This window comes from Rhinopithecus bieti, unplaced genomic scaffold (assembly GCF_001698545.2).
Source record: "Rhinopithecus bieti isolate Rb0 unplaced genomic scaffold, ASM169854v2 scaffold_32083, whole genome shotgun sequence".
Taxonomy (NCBI): Eukaryota; Metazoa; Chordata; class Mammalia; order Primates; family Cercopithecidae; genus Rhinopithecus; species Rhinopithecus bieti.
This window is the reverse complement of record NW_016814096.1, coordinates 3,142,166-3,164,406: the sequence shown is the minus strand read 5'-3', so window position 1 is coordinate 3,164,406 and position 22,241 is coordinate 3,142,166. Positions and strand designations below refer to the sequence as shown.

At 42.7% G+C, this 22,241-nt stretch overlaps 1 protein-coding gene across 3 annotated transcripts in view; it reads left to right on the top strand.

Moving 5' to 3' along the window:
• SLC1A2 (solute carrier family 1 member 2) overlaps positions 1-22,241 on the top strand; it is a 167,143-nt gene that overhangs the window by 42,956 nt on the left and 101,946 nt on the right. The window contains exon 1 of one of the 3 annotated variants that reach the window (XM_017849687.1): positions 1,574-1,627. The exons of 1 other annotated variant lie outside the window; for it this stretch is intronic. Coding sequence is in view for 1 of the 2 variants with exons in the window: in XM_017849686.1 (XP_017705175.1) it covers positions 16,090-16,097 (8 nt within the window). In the remaining variant the exon portion in view is untranslated. Of the gene's footprint in view, positions 1-1,573; positions 1,628-16,010; positions 16,098-22,241 lie in introns of those variants that run through there. One more of the 3 variants, XM_017849686.1, reaches the window with a different exon arrangement.

The window sequence follows — 22,241 nt, the reverse complement described above, 5'->3', positions numbered from 1 at the left end:
GATTCAAAGAGAGAGAGAGATGATAGATTCATATCTTGAAGCACGTGGAAGTAATCTTGTTTCTGTTTTTGTTCTTTTTTTCTGAAGCAGATCCAGGTGTCTAAATGTAACCATTGCTGGCTTTAAAAAAATTATTATTCACAATTGAAAGCAGATTTAATGTTAAATCAAGATGACTAATTATTCACATACACAAGTGGAAACAGGATAATTTGGTTACAATTATAAAGATAAACATGTTGGTTTATAACCTGAGAATGGCAGTGGCTTTGATCCTTTTGTCATTTGTATTTTTTGTCTTTAAAAAATTTTTTTAAATTTCAGACAATTTTAGACTTATAGAAGAATTAGAAAAATAATACATACAGTTCCCAAATTCTTCTCCTCACTCAGCTTCCTTTAATGGTATTGTATTACATAACCATAGAGCCTTGATCGAAACTAAGAAATTAACTTTGCAGCAGTTGCTAGAATTTACTTGGATTTCATGTTTTTCCAGTAATGTTCTCTCTGTGTTCTAGGATCCAATCCAGGGTCCTGCATTACATTTAGTTATCATGTCTCTGTAGCTTCCTCCCATCCAAGATAGTTCCTTAGTCTTTCTGTGTCTTTTCATGACCTTGATACTTTCAAAGAGGACTGATCAGGTTTTTTTTTTTTAATAGAATACCTCTCAATTTGGGATTGTCTAATATTTTCTCCGTTTCTAGCTTTTAATTGACTGCACTAAACATACTTTACTGTTCAGGTCAAGGATCCAGTGACAAATAGGAGGTTTTAGGCCTAATAAATTGTCTAGATATTTCTGAGACTAGCCTGGCTGGTTATTACTGATACTGGAGGTTAGGAGTATGGACTTTGGAGCCAGACAGCCTGGATTGCGCTCCTGGCTCTGTGACTTACCTGCTGTGTGACTTTGCAAATGTTACTTGACTTCTCTGTGCCTTCATGTCCTATTCTACCAATTGGGGATAATAATGGAATCAATTTCTTAGGGTCACGGTGAAGATCAAGTGGCAGTATGAAGTGTGTAGCACAGTTTTTCACAGGTGGTGATCACTCAGTATGTCTTAGCTGTTACCATTGCTCACCCTCCTCTGTGGCCCTCGCCATCCCAGTTCAGGCTCAGTGACCTGCTGATGCCACTGCCCAGGTCTGCAAGTACTTGTGTGGCTCTGACCAGAGTGATGACTTTGCAGCAAGGCCCTGGGGTTTTTAGACATGGTTCTCATGGCCCAAGTGAAATAGCCACCTTGACTGGAGGGCCCAAAGCTTGGATGCTGGTACCACACGGGGTTTCCATCTCCAGGGCCTCCTGCTATGCTCAGCTCACCAGCCACCCACATCCTGCAACCTGCACCTGCAGCCATGAGATCTACTCATAAATCGCCCCAGGCCCCCTTCTTCTACTCTGCTTTCCTGACCGCTTTGTTTTGGGGGTTTTTGTCCTCTCACCTGGGTCTCCTCTCTTTCCCTTGTTCCTCTGAATTGACGTGAAGCAGGGAACGACGATGATGACGCATTCTGCTTTTCTGGAAGGACTGTCTGGGTTTGCTTCTCAGCCGTGATTCAGCTTCAATCTGTGCTTCAGCGTCTTGGTATCTACAAGAGGCTGATCATAGTAACAGTAAGTATCATTAAATGTAGTGAGGTTTTATTCTCTGCAGGGTACTACTTTATTTTTTTTTTATTTTTATTTTTTTGTTATACAATTTTATGTATCTGAAAAATCCGTGTCACACAAACACAAACAGGAAGTCCTCACTTAATGTTCAAAATAGGTTCTTGAAAACTGCAGCTTTTTAGAAATGAAACAATGTTGCTATATACCATTCAAATACCTTTTGTTTGTATCAATTAAACTAGGGTAAAATTCATTTTCTTAAGCAATATGTTGCTTCACTTATCGTTACAGCTTCTAAGAACCTGTCGACATTAAGAACTGACTATACCCATATGTGATTTATATAGGTACGTGTATCACCTTAACACATGTATATAGATATAGATATATCTCAATGACACAGTCCCAGCAGGCTCCCTACTAAGACAAAATTATAAGGTAATAGTTATTAAAAAATAAGATAATAGGTGGCTTAATATTTGCTTAGCAGTGTTCTAAGCTCATTAATGACAAAGGGCATTTAAAAAATCTAGAAGGTGAGTAGATACTTTTAAGCAGCAGTGTCCAACCAACCCTTTGAATGAGAGGACTTTTTTGCTTATCTGTGGTGATGAATATCATGAAAACTATACACAAACCCTTTTTCTTTTTAGCTCATCAGCTATCATTAGTTTTAGTGTATTTTATGTGTGGACCAAGACAATATTTCTTCTTCCAGTGTGGCCCAGGGAAGCCAAAAGGTTGGACACTCGTTCTTTAAATTGGGGGTTTGGCTACTGTCTCGTCTATCTTCAAATTGCAGGGCTCTTTTCTTTGCTCCAGACAGGTGACCAGATCCAGGGAGACCAGGTTTCTGTAGTTCTCCAACCTCACATCACTATTTAAATTCTGCTGGGCAGGGTCCAGGCATTTCCAGTCTTCTGGAGATAATTCTATGGCCACATCCCTGAATGTTAAGAGTTCCATTTCTCGGCTTCAGGGGTGTCCTGGAGTCTTAGTTATAAATCATTCAATGCCAGCAGGTCACAGAGCGATGGGGGCTGTGGCAGAATCACCTAGGCCTCCCTGAGCGGAGGACACAGGGCAGTGAAGCCCTAACCTGCAGGACACTACTTTAAATGTCACCTCTATTATTTTATTTAATCTTCATCACAACTGTATGACATAACTACTAACATGATGCCACTTCACAGATGAGGAAGCTGAGAAACACAGAGTTTAAATAACTTGCTCAAGATCACACAGCCAAGACATGGAGGAGTCAGGATTCAAACTCAACCTGGCTTTGGAGCCGACATTCTTAGGTACTACATGTGAGGGTTAAATAAGGTAATCTGCGTGGAGTACTTAGCAAAGTGCCTGGCTCAGAGTTAATACTTTGAACTTGAGCTATATTAATCCCATGATCTGATTTCCGTTTCCTCTGCCTCCTGGTATGTATGACTCTGGGATGCTGTGTTAATCATTGACCCAGTGCTCTGTATCGTGGCAATGGCTCCTTGCCCAGTTCTCAGACAAGTATGCCCATTGCCCATGCTGCGTTAGCCCTACCACTCCTGCCCAGCAGATGGGGCACCCAAAGGCCCTCACCTTGTTGCAGCATAGCCTGCAGCCCTCTCCCTGTTTCACATCTCTCATTTTCTGGGGTCTTTCCTGTGTTCCCATTTAGTTTCACCTTGTACCTCAACCTTTGCTTCTGTTTCTGTCACCCTTGTTTCTACCTTCTGCTCTCACCCACAGCCTGGCCTCACCCCCTCCCTCGACCAGCTGCTCCTCAGCCCTTTGCTTGGTTCCTGGGACCTGTTGTTTGGCACAGTCTAGGGGCAGATGATTGTGACTGGCGTCTCTACTGGGTTTGTCCCAGTCATGAGGGGGCCCAACCCGGTTATGGAAACAGCAGCACTTGGTCATGGGTCTTGAGGTCTGAAAGAAGGTGTTGAAAGGAGAAGGGAGCTGAAAGGACAGCCGCTCTTGCCGAAGGGACAGTGAGCAGGGGCGGCCACCATCACACACACCCATGCCTTATCCTGTGACTGGGCCCCTCCTGTTCCTCCAGGCTCTATCAAGTCACCATCTGCTAGAGAGGGTGCCCCAGTGCCCCATACATGGCTCAGGTCCTGCTCTGGTGGGTCTCGGTGCTTCTGAAATGTGGATCCCTGGGTTGTACATAGGCCTGAATCTCTGATCGTGCTGTGCGCAGTGGGCAGAAGCCAGATGCCCCAGCCAGGCTGCCTGGACTTGCATCCCAAACTACCATGTGCTAAACAAGTTCAAGCAAGTTACCCAAATCCTCTGTGCCTCAGTTTCCCCATCTGTAAAATGAAGATCCCTAAAAATACCAACCGCACAAACTTATTTTGAGGATTAAATGAATGAATTCAAATGAAGGGCTTAGAATGGTTCCTGGTGAAAAACAGTTATTGATTATAATTCTAAGAGTTATTGATTATAATTACAAGAATTATTGATTATAATTATTGGTTGTGGATTCTTGCTTTGAGTTATTGATTATAATTTATTATTGTTTATAAGTGCTATTGATTATAATTATAAACTACTGTAATTGCCTTGACGATAATTATTGCTATGATAGTAAGTTATTGATTATAATTCTTACTATGACTGAGACTTTATTGAGGCCACCCAAAGCATCATACTCATATTTGTGGCTGGTCCTATGCTAGGCCCTTCCTAGTTGAGAATAAGTTTGCAATAATCATCTATGAAGTTGAGGATAAATATCTCAAATAAATTATATGGAGTGTGTACTTGGGAGATACTAAAAGAAGCAGAACAGTTAATAATCTAGCTTTGGGAGTTGTCATGTGGCTAAATGCCCAGTCCCCAGAGCCACCAAAGCAGGAGAGAAGGGACCAATACACATGATGACGCCATAAGAGAGCAGAGCAGAATGAAGCCATCCGCTGGATGGCATGAGTTGTTGATGAAGGCTCTGTAAGTGAGGAGGGTCTGGGTCCAGCTGAAAACTGAGTGAAAGATGCATCTGATCCTAAAAGACAAGAGAGGCCAAGGGGCAGCCTTGTAGTTCTCTTTACCAGGCAAACTTCCTTCCCTTGCCCTCATCCCTTCTCTGCTTTCTCTCCAAGTCACTTCTTTGTTTTCTCCCTTCTGTCTTACACTGCACCCCCTTTTCATAGTTGCAGACAGTGGTGAAGGCACCATGACTGATGGGCAAGCCAGCTGCTGGGCCAGACCCCAAGGCTTCTTCATGCACTGTCCAGGAGTATTAGTGGCTTCAGAACTCTCGGCTACTATCACTTTGTTTTGCATTTGCTTTTCCAATTGAAACAATTTCAGACCTGTAGCCTGGTTGAGTTTCAAGATCAGGTAGAATAGTGCTTCTTACTGAAACGCTCATGTGTTTAAGAATCACCTAATGAGGTCACAGAGTCTCCCTTTGCAAAGATCTCAAGGCATCATGGGTGTGTTCCCACCGCTGGTGGTACTAAGGGAAACGAAGTCACAGGTGCAGGTTTCAATTCTCAGGGGATCCATCAGCTTCACTTTGCTCCACTGTTGTAGACTGCCCAGTAGCCACTGGTCACCAAAGTCATTGTAGTTGACAGATGGTGGCAGGGGGATGAAGAGTGTGAATAATCAGTAAAACCTGAGAGAGGAGGTTCTGAGGGCCCAGCTGGACCATGGTGGATAATTGCCTGTGTCACTAGGAAGGGAGAGAATGTGGATTGGAGCCAAGTTGGTGCCGTATCAAAGTCATGAAGGGAGCTCATAAACAAGAGGCAAATGAAACAATGGGAAGCAAGGAAATTGGGCTTGGGAATTGGGAGTTTCAGCAGTGGGTGAGACAAGGTGGGTTGCTTTAGGATGAATGAGGCAAAGGATTCTCACTGAGGGTAGCCACCTGGCCTACAGGTGGTGGACCAAAGTGAACACAGATGAGTCAACTCCACCCATCGTCTCTGCAAGAAAACAGCTCAAAACTCACCCCATGAATGACAGTGGAAGATGCCACCCTTTGGGACTCTGTACCCTGGCAGAAATGGAATGATTTATGCAAATAAGCAAGGCAAGTTTTCATATATTTCATATATTCTTGCATATATCTTAGCCATCTTTTCTCTCCCTGGGCCACTCAGCATGTGCAGCTCATGCTTTTCTTGACCTGGGAGGTCATGGAAATTCTATCTGGCTGCTGCGATGCTGGGGAGGGATACTCAGCAATGGGAATTTGACTTCCTGCCCATCCAGTTCTTCTTCCAGACACTGCCTCCAGTGAGACAGCCTCTCACATAAAATGGAAAGAGTTCTCACCTCTTCCTGCACCTGCTCTCACTCCCCCTGCTGAGCCCTCCTCTTCACTGTTAGCTCTGGGCGGGAGCTGCTCTCTACCTCTTGTGAAACCAGAGTACACCTTATAACACTCACTCTGTTCTTTGGGCTTCTCCTCCAACCCATATGTACCCTCTGTCAGGCTGCTGAGTATTTGCTAGGACCCCAGTCTTCTTTTCTCTTGGTGAGGCACAGTTACCCAAAGTCACCACTGTCCTTGTTCACTTGAGAGCTGAAGTAACGTAGGTAGTTATTTCAGAAGAAAGAATTTGACTCCTTCCTTGAGGAGGCTTAGCCAGGCACTGACAATGTGCCACCACTAAAGATACCTAGGAAGAGGTAGAGGAATATTCTGTGGTCACTCCTGCCTCATCACTTTCCCTAAAGAGAGTGAGCTCTGGAATCACATAAACCTAGCCCCAGTTCTTAGAGGATCACATGCTTGACCTTCAGCAAGGCCAAGCCTATTTCCTCAACTTAAAAACTGGGCAAGTAACACTGTATTTCCACATCAAGGTGTTGTGCAGGTTAAATTGGATGCTCTGTATGAAGCCCTTGCCTGGCTGATGGTTAAGTGCATCGTAAGTATTAACAATTATTATGCTGACACTTGTGCTACAGGCTATTGGAGGGTCACATATACTTTTCCCTCCATGCCTTAGCCCACGTTGTTCTGCCTGAAGCATCCTCTCTCTTCACCTCTTCCACTCAATTTTGCGAGTCTGGTAAGTTTTACCTGATTCTAGCATGAGGATGGAAACGCACAACACTATCAGACCTCATGAGTCATGCCGAAATATAACTTGTAATTTTTATACTGAAAGAGTGTTCAATCTCTCACTTTCCCTCACCTTGAGTTACATGACAAAAGGGCCTCTTTATTGCTTTGATCTCTAGAGCCCCCAGTCTCTGGGAAGGTGGTGGGGGAAAAAAGTCCATTCTGGGATGTATTATTTTTGCTGCCTGCACACTATCCACTCCAGTGCAGGACTTGATGTTTTAAGACCCAGGAGAAGCCTTGGGAAGGGAAAGCAAGCAGCATATATAGTATGCACTCTCCCAGACTTGTGCTTTTCTATAATTTTAATGTCTTCTCTCTAGGCAGTGATTTGAAGTGGAGCTTAATTAAAATCAGGCAAGAGGTGTAGAAATGGAACATTAAAAATAGAAAGGTACAGGAATGGCACTGTCCATCCCCACCCTTGTCATAATGTCAGTGGCAGGGCTCTGCACTTCATGTTGCTTCTCCAAGTGGTGCTAGACAAGACCTCTGTCCTCATCTGCTTTCCTACACAAAATGGCATATCCCAGGGCAACCTGACATGCTCTGGGGGCCAAAGACATGTCAGGGACATCACGACTGGGCCTGAATCTGCCCCAGTTGATAGCTTATGTGTATGCACCATTGTTCTCTGCATCTCATTGTTTCAGTGTGAGGCAACTAAGCAAGCCTGCAGAGCTAGGAAAAATAAAACAGGACAAGAATAAATATCTCTGACTTAAAATAGAGATGACAACTCTTGCTGCTCCTTGCAGCCGTTGTTTAGTAGAGTGGGAAAAGCAAGGCTACGTGAGCTTGAGAGAGTACTGAACTGGATTTTACTTTCTTTATGTGTAGAATGGATATCAAAATACCTACCGTATAGATTTGATGATAATCAATAATAGTGACAGCCATAATCGATTGAACATGACTTCAGGCCAAGCATTTTTTGAAAGTCTTCAGGAGGTAGGGACTATGATTATCCCCATTTTGCAGACCAGGAAAGAGAAGCTCAGAGAGGTTTAGTGACTTTTCCAAAAATCACACAGCAAGGAAGTGGTAAGCAGGACTCAAACCTGCAGCTGACAAGCTGTAAATTCTGTGTTGTCAGTAGCTCAACCGTACCTGAGTAAAGATTCAGGGAAATCATACAGCTTTACTCCAAGTGTGAAATGAATGTTCTGATGAATTGAAAGATGATTGTAGGGGGCACATTAGATGATTGGGGGGGTGCATTGATGAGGGATTAAACTATGTCCTATCATGGGGTAAGAAAATTATTCCTTTTTTAATTCTCTTTCAATCTTTCCGAGTATGACAAGGATTAAACTTTAAGTGATGTTGTGCCTTCAACACTGTCTAATACTTTTTAACCTCCATTTTTAACAAAGAGAGAGCAGATAGCAGAGGCTTAGCAGACAATAATATCTAACTAGAATTCAATAAAAATGATTTTAGGTCATATTCATTTTCACTTCCACCTTCTATTGATGGCAGGTGACACTGGATTTTTATTGATAGTAGTGATGTAAAATTTTGTCTTAGAATACACTTATTGGAGGATGGAGAATCAGTCAGTTTTCAACACTATTACAGAAATAATACTAGAGGTAGTGTTCAGATAGGGCAAAAATAGCAGAGGCTGAACATGAGTGAGTCAAGCATGAGAAATGCTGTGATAGCCTGTGAGCAGTTTTCAGCTGATGGTAGCACGTGGATCATAATAAACGTCAAGGACAGAGTGAAGGAAACATCTAACTCTCTCTTCTGATCTCTTAATAGGAGAAAAGAAATGAGCTGTTTATGAACTAGATGAAACAGTCTTTACTCTGACATTTTGGGTATGAATTTAGCCTGTTCTGAAGGCTGATGGGTAAAGCAGGGGTTTGGGAAAATGGAGTTTGCTTTGGTCTTCATTGAACCATAGAAGCTGAGCGCTGGGGGTGGAACTTAGGCTCAGGGTCAGATCCTGTGTTAGATACATGAGGATCCAGATGCAGAAGGCATTTCCCCAGTGTCACTCTGGCTGAGAGCAACTGCAGTGTGAATAATGATTTCACCCATTTCTGGGTCAAGTTCCTTATCTTGAGTCTCTGTTTCCCACAACAGCCACCAGGCATGAACTGGCCCATGTAAAACCCAGACAGCTCAGGGTCAAATCTACCAGTTGTAGATGCTCACCAATGCCCCTGGCACTGCACAAAGCACCATGCATTACAAAGAAATGCTTCCACAAAGAGAAGGAAGTAAATAACTGTCTTCAAACTCAAGGAGCTGATAGGGTTATGCTATATGATTTTTAGCCTTAAATGAGTATCATTTGGAAGGTAAGTAGCAAGTCTGCTATAATAGAGTCAGTTAGGAAGGTCCTCCCAGGAGTGAGAAGCCCTGTATTAGTCAGCTTTGACCAGGTTCTGCTTCAGTAACAACCACTCCCATGTTTCAGTGACTTCCAACGATAAAACTTTGTTTTTTGTGTCTGTTACACATTGGTTGCAGGCCAACTGCATGCATTTACCACAGTTTCTTCATCTAGGACCCAGGCTGAAGAAGCAGCCAGGGCCAGGCCTCTCTTAGAGCAGAGGGGAAAAGAGCAAGAGCAGAACCATGGGGAAGTTCCGAATGCTTCTACTTGGAAGTGGCATGTGTTACTTCTGTTCTGTGTGGTTTGGGTTCCTAGGAGCAGATTTTAGGACACAGCTTCAAACTCATATGGATTATTAGGGAGATACAGGAAACACCAGTCGGGGAATGGAGAAATGAGATAAGGAAGGCAGTCGGGAGAACATGCGTTATTAAGCTAGCTACCACTGTGGGCAACTTCAGTTCAGTCCCATGGAGAAGTTCTGGAAAACAGGGCAAATCGTGTGCCTTAGAATTACTCTCTTGAGGAATAAGGGAGCTGGTATACTTACACAACCAAACCTTCCAGATATGGGTTGAAGGCTACTGCTGAGGAGTTTTAATTTCCCAGCACTTCCAACCTGTGTGAACACACACAGAGTAGCCTTCTAGCTTCTGAGAAAGCACTCAGACAAAGAGATAGATGCTGGCAGTTGCAAGCTGACTGGAGTGCATTAGAGGCACAGGGAGGAGGGACATGGGTGGGGCACTGAGAGCATCTGAGACCTGCTCACATTTCTTTGTCCGAAGGAATTCACGTGGCAAAGGACGTCTTCAGGGATAGAGAAGTGTAATCCTCCCACAGTGGTGCAGCAAATACTTGAGAACCAAAACATAATTTGCAACAGGCACCGAGCCCTGATTCATAAGTGTAGTAAACTCTAGTTGACACAGTAAATGTAATAGATGGTTAACTGAGAGCTACTATCCAGACGAGGGTTTTTGACCTCAGCACTGTTGACGTTTGGGGCTGGCTAATTGTTTGCTATGGAGGACTGTTCTATGCATTATAGCATGTTTATTAGCATTCCTGGTCTCTGCCTACTTGGCGCCCATAGCCTCTCTCCCCTCACCTCAATTGCAACAACCAAACATGTCTCCAAATGTTGCCAGGTGTTCCTGGGGAGCAAAATCACTCCTGTAGAGCGCCACTGATATAGACCATATATGCGTTGCTAATTCCCAAGGAACTGAAATAAATTGTGGATACCTGAATGGAGCTGCGCTCAGCCTGACGGGAGAGACAGACAAACAGACAGACATATAAACTGTAATGGCCAGTCCACCCTGGGTAACAACAATTTGAAATATGTAAAGAAAACAGAAATAGTTCAGGAGTGGTAAACATCACTTTTGTTGCAGGCTGGGGATGGTCAGGGAAGGCTTTGCAGAGACAGAGACAGCAGAGCAAGGTTTTAAAGGATGAAGAGGAATTTTTCAGATGAGTGATCCCGCATGTAGAAGTTAATGTTTCTGCTTGGAAATGGCATGTATTACTTTGGTTCTGTGTTGGTTTGGGTTCCTAGGAGCAGATTTTAGGACAAGGATTCAAACTCACACCGTTTATGATCTTTGGTAATTGTGGAGATTTGGGAATGCTACACTGAGACTGATGTTGGAAATGCTGACCTCAGAGCCAGGCTGATGGCAGGACGGTAGTTATACTGGCTTTCCCATGGCATTGATCATATGTGAGGAGCAATGTCAAGGGATTTGGAGGCACTTAGAGGAGTTGCCCAAATAGCATGGATGCAACCCAGCCCCAGAGGCAGAAGCACCTTTGCTCTATTATTTTAGTCAAGGGAGAAAGCCAGCTTATTCCTTGGCCTCCTCAGTATCATTTCCTGACCCATCCACTTTGATGTTTGTCCCATATGTTATACAAACAAACTGGATGTGGTTTTGTCACTTAACATCTCTCTGCCTCAGTTTCTTGACCTCTTAAACAGAGATCATGAGGTTTTCTCTCTTGCCAGTTTCACAGTCTTACTCTAAACCGACAATGAGGTTACACAGCACTGGCTGTGCATTCAGATGAACCTGCCCTGCTCTGCCATCCACCAGGTGTAGACTTCTTTTTCTCCATCTTCTCATCTGTAAAATGGGCTTAATACCCAACTCACAGGGTTGTCTTGAGGACTGAATTGTGTGATGTCTATGAGTCCTCAGCCCTGCACCTGGGTACACACAGTAAGAGAATAAATGACAGTTGTTACCATAAATATTAAGAAATAGATTGAGTGTGCATAATGATAGCTAATTTGTATTGAGTGCAGGTGATATTCCAGGCACCATCATGGGGGTGTGTATGTATTAACCTATGACTACAGCAGGGATTCTGATTATCTCCATTTTCCATGTGAAGAAGCTAAGGCTCAGGGAAATCTGATCACTTACCTAATGTGTACAGTTAGTGAGTGGTAGTCAAACTTCAGCAGACTGTTAAGCAAGTAATTGCTTTGCTGGATTATTTAGTGCTTGGTGTTTTACCATAGCTCTTTGAAAAGAAAATCAAGTCTTTAGGTAGATAGTTACTTCACCAAATGATTAGAGCCCATGTAGCTACTATTGGGTAAATGAACTTTTCTTACTATTGACTGAGGCCCCCTTACAGAGTATTAATAAGAAGGTAGGTGAGCAGCGATGTATTTTTAATCATAGTATCTGAGCCGGCTTCTCAGTGTGAGTCTACATGGGTAGATGATGAATCACCCCAAACTGACCCTTTCCAGAAATGCTTGTGAGGGCAGCACAAAGGAAAACTTTCCATTGCTTCACTCTCCCCACAACCCCCACCCTCAGCTATTGAAATAAAATGCCAAGAGGCTGCTTGCCAGCCTCCTGGACGCCACCTCCAGAGCAGCAGGGAGTGTCTGCTCTCCCTTTGTGGCAGGGACACATATGGTGTTCTTAGTGTCAGAGGGAGCAGACTCTGTTCCAAGAGCTGCTTTTCAATCCAGCCTCTGTGCATGAGATGGCAGCAATGGAAAACAGTGCAGGGTCCCCAGGTCTGAGGGTCATCCTCCTTCAGCTCATGCCCCTGCCACCTACTAAGCTCTTGTCTTTGGTGGAACAGGAAATACCACTCAGTGTAGGCATAGACCTAGCCTGCCTTGTGTACTTCTGTGTCCTGGTCCTTTGTAGATGCTTGAATGAGAACCAATCGTGAGGAAAAGGTATGATGCCCTTCCTGTTCAAAACACCTATTGAGTACCAAGTACTACATCCAGTATCATTTTCTTCCTTCTTTCTTTGGCTCAGGTCCTAGTTCCATACCTTGTCAGTCACGTGTCCTGGAGCAAGTTATTTTCTCTCTTTGCCTCATCAACAAGATGGAGATAATAATAATTCTGTGCAGAGACTTGCTGGAAGAACTCAGTATAAAGCAGCTGGCTGACAGAAAGTGCTCTAAAGTGCTGGTTCCTCTGTCATTTTGAGACCAAGACAGATGTGTTAGAGATGTCCCTGGGGGAACTTACATCCTAGAATTCCACAGCCTGGAGGGATCTGAAGCCATTCTCTGGTCCTGGATCCCAAATGAGATTTGAAACCCTCTGATGAGCTCCCTATTTTGTAAGTTACAAAACCTTTGGCAACTGAGAAGAAGAGGCATCTGTAGCAACTTTAGCTGGGTCCCAGGCTCCAGGCCGTCCCCTCTTCCTTCCTTACTACCAGGCAACAGTCTGCTGTCTGCCTCCTACTCAGACATCCACGGTCTGGAGCAACCTCAAAATTGTCATCTGGGGCAGAATGTTAATGCTGCTCAGGCTGGGGCTAATTGATTAACTAGTTATTTTCTCTACATAATACCCAAAAGACGGTTTTGCTTTCTGAGCCTCACCTGCAGCCACCTCTGGCTTCCTCCACTTTCCATCTTTTATGACATTCACGCTGCACACCTCCCCTTCTCTAGAGAGACAGTAAGCCTCTCCAGTGAGAGGCAGGGTGTGCAATAGTAACATGCATAGGCTCAGGAGTCCGACTTTGAGGGTCTGCCGCTGACCAGCTTGTGAACTTCAGCAAGTTGCTCAGCCTCTCTGTGCCTTCTTCTTGTCCCCCATATGAATAATAGTAGTACTACCTCATCAGGTTTTTGAATGATTCAAACAAGCCAAATGTGAAGCACTTAGAATGTGTGGCTGGCACATAGTAAGTCTTCAGGGAAGGTTAGCTAGTATCATTGTCCTAAAGTGATAAATGCCACCAAAAGGGGGAGGAGATCCTGCAACTAGAAGTTGGATGTAGTCAGGCTGCTAAGACATGAGACCTGAAAATCTAGTTTGCTGTGGATTTGCCATGGATTCCCATGGTGACTCTCAAAAGCAAAGTTGCTCAAAGGCCATTAAAGGCTTATAAAGTCAATGGTTGTTTTGCCTAAGAAATTTTTGTGGAATGAACAAATACAACACAGTAAGGATAATCATAATAGTTACCATGTGTTGCATGCCACATTCCAGGCATTTTCACATGTATTGATGGAATTAATTTTCACTACAGTCCTGTGAATAGTTATTATTATTATCATCTGTTGTATGAATGATTTGAGGTTCACAGGTGTTAGATAATCTGTCCTAGGCCACACAGCTCATGACTGTTGAAAGTAGGATTGGAATCTCAGGAGGAGCTCCAAAAGATGTCCACTGCAGGCCACGCGACTCTTTATTTTGACATTTTTATCTATGGCTGCTATTAGGAACCGACGGAAGAACAGTCCTCTCTCAGATGTGTTATCTCCTGTGAAAATTTCAGATTGGGATTGAAATGGCCCAGAGAGGGGCCAGAGACAGCTATGAAAGAGGCACAGATATGGTGAGGAGTGTGTCTAGGTGATCCAGACACCTGTGGGGATTGTGCAGAGTAGAGCTCTGCATCAGGTCACCTGCAAAACATCTTGGGCATCTGCTGTCTGGGGTAGTTGGTAGTTTGGATAGTCCCCTGGCCCGATCCCCACTATCGCCTATCCCAGTTGAGAACTGAAGCTCTATTCTCTGTGCTAACCTCTAGTCAGATTAATAATTCTATATAGCAGCCTGAATCCTACCAATATGATGACAAAAGTCTTTAATAATTTATTTATTTTTTGAGACAGGTCTCACCGTGTCTGTCACCCAGGCTAGAGTGCAGTGGTGTGACCATGGCTCACTGCAGCCTCAACCTCCCAGGCTCAAGTGATCCTCCACTTCATGGAGTAGCTGAAACTGCAGCATGCATCACCATGCCCAGTTAATTTTTTTGTATTTTTGTAGAAGACTTGGTTTTGCCATGTTGTCTAGTGTGGTCTTGAAATCCTAGGCTCAAGGAGTTCTGTTGCCTCGGCCTCCCAAAGTGCTGAGATTACAGGCATGAGCCACCGTACAAAGCCGACAAAAGCCTTTATTCCTTTCTACCATAAGACTAAATCCAAGTGTGTAGCCTAGACTCAGGGTCCTCTGTGTTCTCACCTATTTGTCCCTCTTCTTAGCCTAAAGGATTGCCATGATATGGGAGATTTTGATGCCTGACAAGGGGTGGGGGAAGCAGAAAGGAGGAATGAGTAACAAAGGCCTTCTCCAGAAGTTGAGGTAGGCCAGACTGGACATAGAAGGCCTTGTATGCTATGTTAGGGAGCTTGATCTTTATACAGAAGACTATTGCTTCAGAGTATGTTCCTTGGATCAATAAATCCATACATCTATATAGTTCTTATGTAAGAAAATAAAACAAACAAAAGTCAACATGTTTTGGGTAACTTTGGGTATGACTTGGTTAAGCAAAGTTGAATGTTTCTTCACTGCAGAATTTCTCAGAGCCTTTAGTAAACTAATGTACATTCTTAGCCTCCAAAAAAGGACAGCTCTGTCCAATCTGATTTGACTCCCTTCACCTTAAAATGCAGGAGCAGGCCAGTCATGGTGGCTTATGCCTATAATCCCAGCATTTTGCGAGGCTGAGGCAGGTGAATCACTTGAGGTCAGGAGTTTGAGACCATCCTGGCCAACATGGTGAAATCCCATCTCTACTAAAAGTACAAAAATTAGTTGGGCGTGCTAGTGGGCACCTGTAGTCCCAGCTACTCAGGAGGCTGAGACAGGAGAATCACTTGAGACTGGGAGATGGAGGTTGCAGTGGGCCGAGATCATACCACTGTACTCCAGCATGGGCAACAGAGTGAGACTCTCAAATAAATAAATAAAAAAAATAAATGCAGGAACATTTTACATGATTAGTGTTCTGAGAGGCACATTTGAGAAATGGTGCTATGATTTATGGAAGCCATGGAAGGTGATATGGAGCCTAGAGTCCAAACCTACCTCAAAACAACAGGTTGACCTTTCATTTTACATTTAATTAGAAAACAAAGAGAGGTCTTTCCACAAAATCCAGGAGTAAATTAAGCTATGGAACATTTAGAAGTTAAGCATCAAGAAAAGATCAGAAGCTGGGACATCTCTGGGCCTTAAAATGAGCTCGTTTCTTCTACATTGGGATTTAGAAGTTAAAGACTAATGACCTTACTGGGTCAGGGTTACATGTCAAAGAGCAAGTCTTCCAGGGATGAAATGGTTAATGGTCACTGGGGTTGGAAGGATGGTGTTAGAGAAGTGAAGGTAGGTACCCAGGGAGGACCATCTGGTGTCAGAGCTACCAACAGGCTCAGGGGCTTACCCGTGAGCTGCTGGAATAACCAAGTAGAAATTCACAAAACATGGGAAGGAAACAGCCATGGTTCTTGCCTAAGGAGAGAAAAGGGACATCAAAGGCCAAAAATGACTCTGATGATGTCTTTAACTCCCATAATTACACAACGTCCAAACAAACAGTGACCTTGGGCTCTCGAACGAAATGACAAAAGCCAATAGGACAGTTTGTGACGTCTTTGACATCAAAACACTGGGTAGGTAAACTTTAAAGTGCCTGACAGCTTTTCCTCTGTGGTGTAGCAGGACGATGATGGAAGGCAGAGCTCACTCCAGCACTACGTAACCAGCACGTTCCTGGAGCCGAGAGAATGGTCAGGTCAGAAATCTTGGATGGGATAAGGGTGGGTTGTGAGGGGTGATGAGAAGGGAGGAATCAGTTTGCATTCTTGCAGAAGGAGGAGAAACGAAAAGGCAGAAAAATAGGTTATTGTAAGACACTGCCGAGAGCCTATTTTGGTATTTGGCAAAGACACTTGCTTTTCCCAGGGGCTGAAATAATGTGAGTTCCCTCCTGTGAATGAGATCTTCCTTAGGAACACTGAGGCTCAGAGAAAGGAAGAAGAGTTGGGAAATATAATCTGATTTTCAGGAAAAACAATTGGTTTCTGAAACGTCTTAGATGCTGAATAAAATGCACAGGTCTCTGCGTGCCAGTGCCTGGCAGTGAGTGAAGTACTTGGTAGGTTGAATGAATTAATGAATTAATGGAAGAATCAGAGTTATTTCTATCTTTCCACATCCAGTTACTCCCCTTTAAATGACTGCTTAAATGATATATTAATTACATGATACTGATGGCGACTTTACTCTCATGATTACACAACATCCAAACAAACAGTTACCTTGGCCTCCCGCGTCAAATGACAGCAGTCGATAGGACAGTTTTTGATGTCTTTGAGGTCGAAACACTGGCTAGGAAAACTTTAAAGCAGCTGACAGCTTTTTCTCTGCAGTATGGCAGGTGAGTGGTGACTTGGAAAAGCTGTATTTTTTTTAAATCAAAATAATCATCCATGATTGCATCTTGAAGAACTGAAGCACCCAAAAATGTGTGATGCTGTCCTTAATGGATATGTCCTCTACATTGAGCCTCATGTTCTTTCTACAGGTTCTAATGTTAGTGTCTTCAGCCATCACTGTGAAGAAATTGACACAAACGAAAATTCTAGAATTCCAGCTCTGCCATTTCCCTGTTGTGTGATAGCTGTATTTCCACTTGCAAGTGGAAGTGACTTTAATTAAGATTTTATTGTCAAGCAGTTTACCCTGCTGTCAAAGCTCTTGGGTTCAAAAGTCTAAAGCAAAAGTGTCAGCGATGTTGCACTGCTGCCTGTATTTGGTGGGAAAACTAGCAGGTCTGGCTTTTGTGGTGAAAAAGGTATTTTTTAATAGTACTAAATGCATAAGATATTTGGTCCCATGTTACACTCTGGGTCCTTGTTAAGTATTTCTCTTTCCTCTTGCAACATAGAGTGTGGGTGTGACAATGACCACCGCCTCCTACTTGCTATTTATTTATTCCTTCAAATTACTCTTTTCTTCCATTATTGGAAAAAAATGATTAGTACTTCTTTATTCTCTCAACACATTTTTCAGTGTTCACTAGGTTCTGGGTGCAGCTTTAGGGTTTACCAGAAGTGGGACAATATTCAGTACTCTATTCTTTCACATGTTAGTTTCTCTTTTCGGAAGTCCAAGATGATGATAAAAAAAAAAATAAAGAAGTCAAATGAAACAGAAATTGCAAAGAGCAGTTACTCAGGAAACCAGAAAACATCGAGAAAGTCTGGAAACATTGGATGTGAGCAAGGGCTTTCTGTGTTTGCTTGGCAATGTGGATAATACAAAGTCGTGAAGAACCCGATAATTTTCCTTGCTACAATAATATAAATTACTTTTTCTGTTCACATTTTGGCGTATTTCTCCTTACTGTTTAAAATGAATTCCTTCAAGTTCATTTGTTTATAGTTTCAGTTTTAAAAAGGTGATTAATATTATAATCATAGAAGTTCTACGTGCTCATTGCAGAGAAGTATTAAAACATAAATGTACGCAGAAGGGAAAAATCACCTGCAATTTCTTCAACTAGAGATAATCACTGTTGAAATGTATTTCCCCTGTAGTCATAACATAACATACATCAATACATATTTGAGATTATGTTACGTACTTTATGTCTGTTTTCTAGGCTGCCACTCTCCACTCTTTTTTTTTTTGAGACAGAATCTTGCTCTGTTGCCAGGTTGGAGTGCAGTGGCGCAATCTCGGCTCACTGCAACCTTCGCCTCTCTGGTTCAAGGGATTCGCCTGCCTTAGCCTGCCAAATAGGTGGGACTACAGGCGCCCGCCACCACACCTAGCTAATTTTTGTATTTTTAGTAGAGATGGGGTTTTACCATGTTGGCCAGGATGGTCTCAATCTCTTTACCTGGTGATCTGCCCACCTCGGCCTCCCAAAGCACTGGGATTACAGGCATGAGCCACGGCACCCTGCTTTTCCCCCACCTTTTTTAAGAAAAAGAACTTAAACCATTTTAATATACTATAAAATTATTATTGTAAATTCTTTTCTAGCCTTGTTTTTGTCGTAATGGTCACTCTTATGTTGTGTGGACAATATATAGGACCTGACTATGCCCAGCTTTATGTACATGCAGTAGGTTGCCATATGAGACTATGGGTAAGGAATTCTATCTTTTAATGGCTCTGTTATAGTTCACTATTGCTGTGGTGTCATTTGCATAACTGTTTTGCAGGAATTGGACTTGGTTGTTTCCAGTTTTCTTATTTTATAAATAGTGCTGCAAATGACCATCTTTGTATTGCATTTATTTTACTTAGAGATTGTTCCAGGCACCATATTCCCAAAATGAAGTTACTGAATTCATGAACATAAACAGATTTTAATGCTTTTACCCATTTTGAGAAAGATTAAGCCTGATTCATATTGCTACCCATGTTTTCCGAATGTACTTGTTTGCACAAAGCCCCACTCCTGTCTAATATAAGTCATTGATTTAGATTTTCTGCCTTTAATAGAGATCTAAAATCAATGGATTTGAATTTACTTTTAAAAACTCTTACCTTTTTTCTTTTTTTTTTTTTTTGAGATGGAGGTCTTGTTCAGGTTCCCAGGCTGGAGTGCAGTGGCGACAATCTCTCGGCTCACTACAACCTCTGCCTGCTTGGATTCAAGCAATTCTCTCTGCTCAGCCTCCTGAGTTAGCTGGGATTACAGGCATGTGCCAGCCATGCCCAGCCTAATTTTTTTTTTGTTTTTTTTGTATTTTTAGTAGGGACGGGGTTTCACCATGTTAGTCAGGATGGTCTTGATCTCCTGACCTCGTGGTCCGCCTGCCTCGACCTCCCAACATACTGGGATTACAGGGGTGAGCCACTGCACCCCGCCTAAAAGCTCTTACTTTTTTATAATAAGAGATACAATGCTTGTCATAAAAATGAGTAAATTCAATGAGTAAAAAGTTAATTATTGCCAGAAATAACAATACTTAAATAATGTGTTATCAGAAAATTAGTTTTACATTTTTATGTAATAAAATTCACATCAAGGCTTTATATTTGAAAGAATAAGGATTGCTTTTGTTCTCATTTTCCTTCATTTTTCTTAATATCCTCTCTAACTTGTCAGAGATTTTACATTTGTCAATTCACCTACTGAGTCTGTTTCAAGACAAGCCTGAACGACAAGAGCAAAGGAATATTCTAGACCCTCAGAAATAATTTCAAATGTCTGAGAAGGATCCTTGAATTTTGCTGCCCCAGAGAAAAGATACGTTATATTCTTGACAAAAAGAAGGTGTCTTGGAATGCACCCCATTTTTGCCCACATTGCAACTAAGGGCCTTCTGCCCAGCGTCCTAGGGGTGTGCTGGGAGTTGCCTTGAGTCTTGGCCACCTGAGCAAGTGCAGTGCCATAACGCATGGTCAGAGGTGCCCAGGAACGTTAGCAGATTTTCAACTAAGTCTTTCTACCATCTGGGGACACCAATGAGGTCAAGGATTTTATTCCCAGAAATTTTATAGAACAAACACACACCTGCCCATAACATCACTGTTCAAAATCAATTAGGGATATTGCGTGGGTTGATTATAAGTTTGTGAAGATGAATCTGGAAAAAAAATCATGGGGTCCCCCAGTCTAGGTGTATTTGATGGTATTCAATTCATTCAGGAACTCTCAAAGTGTAGCTAATTACAAAGCTATAGAATCTTTAAAATCATTACTGCTAGACATCCTACAACCTGCTCAGAAGGCCATACCAGCTTTCATGGGCAGTTGGCTATGTACCATGTATTTCACATAATTATTTTGTTTGTAACTAAAGAGAAAAAACAGGTCTGTAGTGGACAGTGTTGTTATCCATCTGCTGTGCGTTACATATGAGAAAACCAAGGCTTACAGAGTTACCTAACTTGTTCAAGGAGACCGTCAGCTAAGACTTTTTATTTTGACATGAGATGGAGTCTTGCTCTATTGCCCAGGCTGGAGTGCAGTGGCATGATCTTGACTTAATACAACCTCTGCCTCCTGGAGAATCAAGCAATTCTCCTGCTTTGGCTTCCCAAGTAGCTGGGATTACAGACACACACCACCATGCCCAGGTAATTTTTGTATTTTTAGTAGAGATGGGGTTTCACTATGTTGACCAAGCTGGTCTCGAACTCCTGACCTCAAGTGATCCGCCTACCTTGGCCTCCCAAAGTGCTGGGATTACACGTGTGAGCCACCATGCCCAGCCAGCTAAGATGTTAAGACTGGATCTATAATTGGCCTCATTCCCTCTACAGCTGGTTCATTGACCACTTCCTGCTATTTTGCGCAGACATGCAGCGAAACAAGGCAGTCAGCAGGCACGACCTATAGATGCTTTCTTTCCCAGTTAGCTCCAGTACACTCACAAGTGCTAATCATCTGAAATGGTGTGAATTATGGAAAAAACAGAAAAAAAGCCATAGAGGATTATCGGAGTGAAGATGAAGAAGGAGGGTGTGAAGGTTGGGAGGAGGGAGATCAGGTCTCTATGATACTGAGATTCTGAAAGTGAGCTCACCATGGTTGGTCTTATTCACAGACCCTCTTACCTTTGGCCTTTTTTCATCCTGAGAGTAAACTCTATAATGCTTTAAGTCTCTCTACCAACAAGGTGGAAGAGTTTGAATTCACATTGGCCAAATGGGCCTGCCACAAGGGAAAAATTCTTTGAAACCTTGTGTTTTATCCTTGGAAACCAAGCAGATTTTTACATCATGCTCTATTGTTTGTTTGTATTTCTGTGTAAACATTATGATTTAAACTACCATGTTTCTTTGATTATAAATGTAATCATTTATAGGAGTTTCCATTGATTTTATAAGAGCATAGGGATAAGGGAAACTACATTCATTATGAGACACGTTCTATTTTCAGAAAACTTAAAATATGGGAAAATGTATAATTAGAGTTGAGGAAATTCAGGAAGATTTTGCTGCTCGTGGAAGATGTGTCATGTTTCTGTTGGGGCTGGGCCAGGCTTCTGGTATCTATTTGTGTCCACGTGAGAGTAGGCACATATTTCAGTATGTGGTGCAAAGTCTCAGATGTGTTCTTGGGTGATGGGTGTGGGGGCGGCTGGGGGTGAAAAGTGTGAGGAATTGCCCATGGCAGGCTCCTTCTGCCTCGCTGACATCTGTTGGGATAGGGTTTCTCGACCTTGGCCCTATTTTTTTAAAATTATACTTTAAGTTCTAGGGTACGTGTGCACAATGTGCAGGTTTGTTACGTATGTATACATGTGCCATGTTGGTGTGCTGCACCCATTAACTCGTCATTTACATTAGGCATATCTCCTAATGCTATCCCTCCCCTCTCCTCCCACCCCATGACAGGCCCCGGTGTGTGATGTTCCCCTTCCTGTGTCCAAGTGTTCTCATTGTTCAATTCTCACCTATGAGTGAGAACATGCAGTGTTTGGTGTTTTGTCTTTGTGATAGTTTGCTCAGAATGACGGTTTCCAGCTCCATCCATGTCCCTACAAAGGACATGAACTCATCCTTTTTTATGGATGCATAGTATTCCATGGTGTATATGTGCCACATTTTCTTAATCCAGTCTATCATTGATGGACATTTGGGTTGGTTCCAAGTCTTTGCTATTGTGATAGTGCTGCAATAAACATACATGTGCATGTGTCTTTTTATCAGCATGATTTATAATCCTTTGGGTATATATCCAGTAATGGGATGGCTGGGTCAAATGGAATTTCTAGTTCTACATCCTTGAGGAATCACCACACAGTCTTCCACAATGGTTGAACTAGTTTACAGTCCCACCAACAGTGTAAAAGTGTTCCTATTTCTCCACATCCTCTCCAGCACCTGTTGTTTCCTGACTTTTTAATGATTGCCATTCTATCTGGTGTGAGATGGTATCTCATTGTGGTTTTGATTTGCATTTCTCTGA